We start from the raw sequence: 8,634 nt of genomic DNA on the forward strand, positions 1-8,634 counted from the left end.
CTAAACAGGGGAAGAAGTCATCTGGTCAGTTTTCTTTGGTATGCTGAGATATATTGTATTCCTGTCTAAATTACAGTTAATTATGGAGGTGTATCTATGCACAGAAATCAGTGTAAACAAATGCCATACAAATCTCCACACACTCTTTGGGTAATGGGTTTTCTTTTTCTCTCTCTCTCAGAGTGAGTAGTTGTCCTGATAGTTAACAGAGCAAAAACAGATTATGTTTTCCTGCTCAATTCTTTAATTTCCATATTGTATCTTAACCACAAATAAGCATCACGTAGGGATTCAGGGCTGATGTCATTCTACAAAAATAAAGCACTTTAACACCACTTTAATTACCTTGACTCAGTGCTGTGGAATTCTGAATTTGTAGTTTGCTGAGACATCAGAGCTCTCTGATAAGGAAAACTAAAGACTTCACAAAACTACAAATCCCAGAATTCCATAGCATTTAGCCATGCAGTTACAGTGGTGTCATACCGCTTTATTTCTGCAGTGTGATAGCAGCCTCTGTTAAGTAGTTAACTCCTCAACTAACTAAAGGTTTGCAGTGATACAGGAAACATAGAACCTATTTTTAGTGGGGAAGGACTAGTGGTCTGACAGTGAACCCACTGACTGCACAAAAATTATATTTCTGAGTAAGAGCAAAACATTACTGCAACACAGCACAAGAAAAACCTTACCAGTAACAATGATGCAACCTTCTCTGGAGACTTTCTGGATATCCTGGCAATGGATTTCTGGGCTCACCTCAACCTTGCTTCCAGATAACTGCAGATCAGCATTAAGAGTGACAGGTACCTTGACAGTAACATCACCTGTTACATTAAGCAGACAAAGCAGGCATAAGCTCTTTTGCCTCAGTGAAGCCCACCATCCATTAAACTAAGTTTCATGATAATGCAGGGATATGTGACCTCATGCTTTTACTACAAGAACAACATGGTGACAGAGAAGTAAATATCTTGGCTTAAATTTGAATTGGACTTCTACAAATGGGAAGATTTATTATGCTCACAAATGGGATCAAAAACCATGGTGGAAGAGAGACAATTTTGGCTGCTTCTCTCCTGCAGGTGCTCTCCACCTTCCTAGAGGGTTTCTTCAGCCTTCAGAATCAGATTCTCAAGAGGCCAAAGGTACACTGGAACTTATTGTCAGGGGGATGGAAATCCCATCAGCAGAGGAGAACCTCTCTCAGGGGATATTCATTCATTCTTCCTCTTATCTGGTCAATTACTTAATCCCTTTTCTTTTTTCCAGCCTTGTCTCTCACACACATTTCACATTCCAAGCATATTTATGCTGAATACAATGAAGCAAGATCCAGGCCGTATTTCAGTCTCCCTGTTCCTGGCTTTGATGAACTGTAGCAGCTAAATCAGGGCAGCCTTGCCAAAGAGGCTTCTGTTGAAAAATTGCCTTCTACTCTTCTGTGATGACAATGTAGCCAAAAGGATTCTGTAAACCAGTGCTATCCAAAGTGGTGGTCCATGGACTAGTGCTGGGCCACAAGCCATCAGCTGCTAATCCTCTGAGAGTTTTCAGGAAAGAAAGCAATACTGTAGCAAGTGGGCACAAACATGATGCCAGTCCCTGGTGTGCTGTAAAAACCAAAACAAAGCAACCAACTGGTCCTCACATCACAGAGCTTAAGGAACACTTCAGTAGACAATAAAGTATCCATCATTTTATTTTTCAAGAAGACAGAAAAATCCTAGAGTGAGTGCGTGAAAAAGTAATTCTGTGGACTAGTTATAGTGGCCATATGAATAAGAAGAGACAGTCCTTTCACTCTTAATGGTTTTGAAGAGAGACTTTCTGCAGGTGAACAAGTAGCACAAGCTGAAATTCTCTCTTCCACACAATGATCTGAACCTTCCTCTTCTTGCCTTTCTCCTTCAGTAGCTATTTATAGTTTTAAAATTATGCATTTTAAAACATGTAAATCACATCCTGACAGCAAGAGCTGTTCAACAGTGGAACACATTTCCTCAGAGTGTGGTGGAGTCTCCTTCTTTGGGGGTTTTAAGACAGAGGCTGACTGTTGGGGTGCTTTTATTCTGAGTTCCTGCATGGCAGGAGGTTGGACTGGAAGGCCCTTGGGGTCTCTTTTCCACACTAGGATTCTATGATTCTATATCAGGGGTAGGCAACCTGCGGCCCGCGGGCCGGACGCGGCCCGGCAAGGCCTTGGGACCGGCCCCAGCCCGGTCCTGCCGCCGATTGCCGCCGGGGCCTTTGGGGGGCAATTGTCTATAGAAGCCTCAGAAACATGCATTTATATTAACATTTTTTTAAAAATCAGCAATTTTTTTCGTGTGTCCTCCATTTTTTAAAAAAAGTATCTTCCATTTGAAAAGTTTGTCCTACATTTGTCCTGGTTTAATTATTTATTTTTTGGCTTCGGCCCCCCCAGTTGTCTGAGGGACAGCAACCCAGCCCCCAGCTCAAAAAGATTGCCCTGTTCTATATCATGATCCCCATTGTTTCTCTATTTCATCAAATTCAGGTGGAAAAAATCCTTATGAGCAAATATGCCTTAAATGTAAAAGATCGCTATTGTTCTAGAGATAACCAATTTTATCTGGATTGCTGGGCAGGACCAGGTGTAGTTTTGCAGATAATTTAGTTGGTTAGTTTTGAAATTTAAGCTTTAAAATTATTTTTATCATTCTGATTGTCAACTCCCTTGTAAGGGCATCTGCTCCATCAGAATACTGAAATGAATGAATGAATGAATGAATGAATGAATATTTTTTTAAATGCTTATTTACTGACCATTCTGAGATTTCAGATCCACATCTCCCACTTGACTAACAACATAAACATCTATTTCCCCTTGATATGTAGAAGCCTTTAGGGAACCATCAGCTGAATCTGAAAAGAGAAAGCAACAAAAATATTCATATGTATGTAACTTCCTATGAATTAACTCATAGATTTTGTGGGGTTCATTTTAACAGGCTGTGTCAGAAATGTTTACTCTTGGGAGAAAAAGCCATGTCATGGAAGTTTTGTTCTGAAAGAGCAGAGAGAGGGACACAATGTTCTCGCTATATTTAAACTTTAATAGATAGTTTGAGACTCACCAAATATCTAGGAGGAGAGGACACATCTGCATTTGTTCAGAGAAGGTAACACAGCTTAGTTTATCTCAAAATGCTCAGTGATAATTCTGTGTACTCTTTGCCTTCAGACACTTTCTTTTTGCTCTGCCTTTGAAAACAGGAAAAAGTGGCTGCCAAAACCAAAAGCCTGTATGGAGGGATTCTAAGCGGAGCCTGTTTTCAAAGCACACAGAGATAACAGACATAGTGATTTTGTCAAATTATCTCTGGAAGCTGCTCTGGTAACCAGTAAATATCCCCACCACCATCACTACCACACCCCAGAAAAAGAGCTTGCCTTCAGAGACTGTTCAAAAGTTCATTTGCATGAACTCTTGGGAACAAAAGAAGTACATTGTTTCCTTTAAACTTGCTAAACCCACACACTGTGAAATACAACAAGAATCTTGATATGTGTCCATGTGAAGCTAAATTAACAAGAGGAAATGCACAAAAGAAATCCTTGCAGAGGGAAGGTTGGATTGCCAGTGATTTCTCATTATATATTTATTTTAGCCAAAAGATTTATTAGCAAGAAACAGAAAAGGTTGTGTGACAGCTTCATATGTTTCTAATTTTGTGCATGCAAACTTTATTTTGTTAGTTATAATCTCCCTGGATCCTGTGGAAAAAAAAGGTACACACAAACACACAAATGGACAGAAGAACTGTAAATTGTGTAAAACAAAGCTGCCTTGCACAGAAAACACAGCAAATGGACAAGAAATATGTATATATATATATTTGTGTGTGACTGTGTAGACTTAATACTGTAAATATATCAGATTAAAGTAAAACATTTTGCTATTTGCAGGATCTGTGTGGAAGCAATAATAATCTTAGAGCTAGCTGACAGTTTGCTTAGGCCAAAAATATGACAGATTCCCCCACTCTGTATTGAAAGAGGGCGAGTAAGCGGGTGAGTGAGAGTAGGAAGAAGCTAATATATCCTGTGTTTGGTAAAATGCACACTTTAATTTGAAAGGAAAATATTAGAAAGAAAAAGAACAGCTGCCAGTTCATGTCCTCTGAGAAACTCGCTGCGTCTTTTGGCTTTCAAAACCAGCAGAAACTAGTTGCTGGGTTTTGGGTTTGTTTATTTGTTTATCTTCCTATTTTGTGTGTTGTTGTTGCATTTAATTTTTTTGCTGTTGTTTGTTATAAATATTTTTAAATTAATAAATTATTACCAATAAAGCCATGGCTTCTTCCACAATAGTCTAAAAGAGATTGTGAGATGTCAGGAATGAGGGGAAGGGAGATTGACACAAGACATACCAGTGAAGAGAGACTGAAGACATTTTGCTGCCTGACTAGATACTTGGCACTCACTCTGCCTAGAGAAACAAACTGGTCTGAAGTTTGGATCCTACTCCAACCCTAGGTGTTTGCATCTTAGGATGCATCTGCACTGCAGAAATAATCCAGTTTGACACCACTTTAACTGCCATGATTCAATGCTATGGAATCCTGGGATTTGTAGTTTATTGTGGCACCAGAGCTTTCTGACAGCAAAGTCAAATATCTCACAAAAACTACAATTTCCAGGATCCCACAGCACTGAGCCATGGCAGTTAAAGTGGTGTCAAACTGCATTATTTCTGCAATGCGAATGCAAGCCATACTCCAACACTGCACCCGGGGCAGTGTTTGACATTGCAACCGATGGCAGGAGGTTGGTTTGTATGGCACAAGCAGAGCAATAGCAAGTACATATTCTATACCGCTTGAAGATGTACTAAGCAGTATACAAAGTGTAAGCTCACCTCTGGCTTCCAACACCATTAACTATTCCTTTTCAAGGACTACCTGGAATATGTATATATAGCAAAACACTATAGAACCTGTCCTTTTTATGGTCGTGTGTTTTGAAATCCACTCCAGTGATTTCTGCTGAAGGGTATGGTTAATTGAGTATTATCTTGGCTTTTTAATACCAATATGTCAGTGTTTCTCAAACTTTGGTCTTCCAGATGTTTTGAACTTAGTGCCCAGAACCCCTGACTTAGCCAAACTGGCTGGGGCTTTTGGGAGCTGAAGTCCAAAAAATCCTGGAGGACCAAAGTTTGGGAATCACTGATATATGTGCATTTCTGCTTGGTTTCTAGCTCTTGAAGAAGACCTTTTCTCATTAAGGCTGAAACACATTGGGCTTTTGAGTTGACCATCTCTGAGCACAGGTGCTTGTCTCCTTACTGTTGTCTGCTTTTAATATATTTTCCAGTACTCTCTTCATTATTCCAGCAGCTCACCACTGCTCACCCTGTCCCCCGAATCTGCAGCCTGAGGTGGGTTGGGGGCAGCCCTTGCCAAAAAGGCTATGCTGGAGAACAGCTTGAAATAGCCTCACGGCATGATAAATTAATCAGTCAATGAATCTGTGCTCCCAGTCCTGAGATTAATAGGACCTCTCCATCTGGAACTCTGCAAATTTTTACAGGGGGAGAAAAAACCCTCTATTGGGAGTCATCCATAACACTGCCAGCTACAACATTCCCAGAACAGGAACTGAGATTACACATATATATTCACAAAATGAACATTTAGCAGCTTCTCCCAGGTGTTGGAAGAGAACTCAGAAGGAAATGGGAGTGGGAAATATGCTTTCTTGTTGTTTTTTTTATTGGAAAAGTCAACTCCAAAGATTGTTTGCAGGCACAGAGGTTCTAGTGTGCATATGAAAGGTCAAATATGTTTTCAAGCCAGTCTAGCCAGAGGCTATACATGTTGAAATAGGTATCTATATTTGTATCCTCAGCTAGATATATTCATGCATACTTCTCCCAAAGGCTGAAAAATATTATTTTCCTGAATAACTTGTGTGTGTGCATGCACACCTTCAAGCTGCCGGTCAACTTACAGTGACCCTATGTGTTTTATAGGGATTTCTTAGGTAAGGAAGACTCAGAGGTGGTTTTGCCAATTCCTTCCTCTGAAATACATAGCCTACAGTACCTGGTATTCATTGGTGGTTTCCCATACAAGTACTAATTAGGTCTGATCCTGCGTAGCTTCCAAGATCAGAGGAGATCTGATACCTTTAGGGCATTTAGGCTGAACAACTCTAGGGGCCCCTTTTAAAAAAGGCTACATTCCAATAACCAGCTGTTCAAGAAAACAGAGGGGCTCTCTGTAACCCATTCCCTCACATGTTATTGTCCACAGACTAATTCCTCCAGAACTCTGTAGGATGAAATTACCAGAAGAAAATTGCACAAATATCTTGCTGGTCTATCATCCTTCTCAACAGGCTTTCTTGACTGTCAGGACACCCATTTTTTAAAACTTGAGAATGGATAATTAATTGTGACTATTCTTTCTATTACTAATGAACACAGTCTGTGTTGGGTTGGAATTGCTGTATTTAAATAGCAACACAGAGAGTGTAGATGCTAATAGAGCACAGTCAAATAAACATGTCAGTTCCAGCTGAAATCAATGGGACTTTAGCAGATCACATATCTCAATCTGTTGCTTTCATTAGAACTTTTTTTAAACAAGTAACTATAGTTAGACTGTATTTCCATTAGGAATAAAATGAGATAAACTTAAATTCAACCATTTTATGGTGCATCTGTAACCACTAGCTTAAAGGGAATGTAAAGAAAAGAGTCATTCTTAAACAAAAGACACATATGGCTCTAATAAGTGATTTGGTACTCTCAAAAGACTTCAACAAACTTGGTTTTGACTAGCACAAAAGATGAAGTGGAAGAAACAATTTAGATAGGTTTTTCTGGTTTATGAGAGACAGATTTCTGGGGCAAAAGGAATCCGACGAGAACCCCACCTTTGTTTAGCTTTGTATCTTATAAACAAAGGAAAGATGAGGCACATGGACGAAAAACCAATAATATGCAGATCACTGGCAGCAGTTGTTTTTGGACTACATATATAATGATAGCCTTAGAAAGCTGAAGGGATCAGGGAGTTTAGGAGTCCATGATCAAGAAATCTTTGGGATGAATATGATGTAGAGACAGAAATCAACACATTTCTAGTCAAAAGGAAAGTTAAACAGGCTCGTTAAATATCAAAAATGAACTGAAGGCTGCTAACAAAGAAAGCATGGCGGGCTAAAAGCAAAGAAAGAAGACTACTTTCCCAGCCAAAAATACAATAATGATAATTATTCCAGATTCTCTTTGCTTTCCCATTGGCATGGATAAGATGCAGCAGGTGTAGGAAAGAACAGAGATCCACTAAATTAAAAGAAGATGAAGTGTAGCAAATTAGTTTGGTAGGGCCAGAGGTTCTCAGCATGATCTAGCATACTTTTGGTGAGAGAAGAGAGGGATTTCCCCTAATTTTATTTTTTAAACAGTTACTGCTGTTGATCTGATTCATATGGGAGGAAAAAATAATTCTGGTAGTTGGGGCCATTGGCGATTAGCATTGGGATTTGATGAATGGCATAAAAAGGTCAAGAAATGCTATTAAATAGAGAAACTAGAGCTGCTCTAAGAACACTGACCTCATCACGCACGGCCAAAAAAGTTTTATGTTTCTCAGGGGGATTTCTCCTTTGATTTTGCTTCCATGAACACTCTCCAAAGCATGGTTCAATTGTGCACAACTTTTTTTAGTTCCAGGCAAGAGGAGAATTAAAAAGGTGTTTGACTACTCAGGGAAGTGAGCCATTTTGAAAACTGCTACTGGAGAATAGTAGAGTGAAAGCCCCAAGATCACATTTATACTTAGATACACAGATGAGTTCCCATATCTCAGGCCCTGCCCACCTTGAAAATAAACTACTTTTCTCACACTAGGCAGAATTATTGAAGTTGCAGTACAATTTCCTTTCTGAAGTGAGGCATACATGGGTTTCATCTTTGTTAATACTGTGATATGAATGTCTTCCTTTTTCATTTCAGTTTAAGCACTTAATTCCTTTCTCTTGTAATTCTTGGTTTCATTTCTCTCCCTTTTCTCCTCCTCTTACCCACAAATCCTGGCTAAATTTCTTCTTTCCTTCTTTCTCTCTCATCCTCTTTTTCCTGCTACACCACAACTATAAATGCCTTTTTCTTCTCTTCTCTATCCTTTCTTGGCTACAACCCTGGGCTAAATGTCTTCTCATTCTCTTCTGCCTCTCATCAACTTTCCCACATCTGCTAGCTGAACTGTGTTCATCTCCTTCCTTAGTCCCATTCCTCCTCTCGTCTTCTTTGTCCTTCTCTTGTCCTTTGGCCAGTTTTACTTTACTCTTTATTGTCCCTCTTTCTCTTCTTTTCTTTTCTTTTCTTCCCTTTTCTCAGAATTCCACTTCTCCTAGTTACATTGTCCCTCTTCTTTCTCCTTACCATCTTCTCGCCTCTTCAATGATATCACCTTTGATTTCTCTCCTCAAGAAACCTTGGAATGACTGTGATAAGATGAATTCTCAGCATTATAAACTTAGAGGTCCCACTACTCAATAGGGGTTCCTTCTGAAGGAACATGGGAGTGCACACCAATCTCTATTGCCCTGTTGGTCTATCATGATAGTAATCATCACCATCATCACCACTGCCGC

General features: G+C 39.5%; 2 protein-coding genes across 4 annotated transcripts in view; both read right to left on the bottom strand.

The window, feature by feature from the left end:
* ARMC10 (armadillo repeat containing 10) overlaps window positions 1-8,634 on the bottom strand; it is a 310,309-nt gene that overhangs the window by 107,263 nt on the left and 194,412 nt on the right. The window lies entirely within an intron of this gene.
* Window positions 1-8,634, bottom strand: part of FAM185A (family with sequence similarity 185 member A) — a 60,632-nt gene that overhangs the window by 11,924 nt on the left and 40,074 nt on the right. For both annotated transcript variants that reach the window (XM_042468676.1, XM_042468675.1), the window contains 2 exons: window positions 2,791-2,889; window positions 693-827 (listed from right to left, as the gene is read on the bottom strand). In XM_042468676.1, coding sequence (XP_042324610.1) covers window positions 693-827; window positions 2,791-2,889 — 234 coding nt within the window. The remainder of the gene's footprint in view (window positions 1-692; window positions 828-2,790; window positions 2,890-8,634) is intronic.

Source organism: Sceloporus undulatus, chromosome 5 (assembly GCF_019175285.1).
Source record: "Sceloporus undulatus isolate JIND9_A2432 ecotype Alabama chromosome 5, SceUnd_v1.1, whole genome shotgun sequence".
Lineage (NCBI taxonomy): Eukaryota > Metazoa > Chordata > Lepidosauria > Squamata > Phrynosomatidae > Sceloporus > Sceloporus undulatus.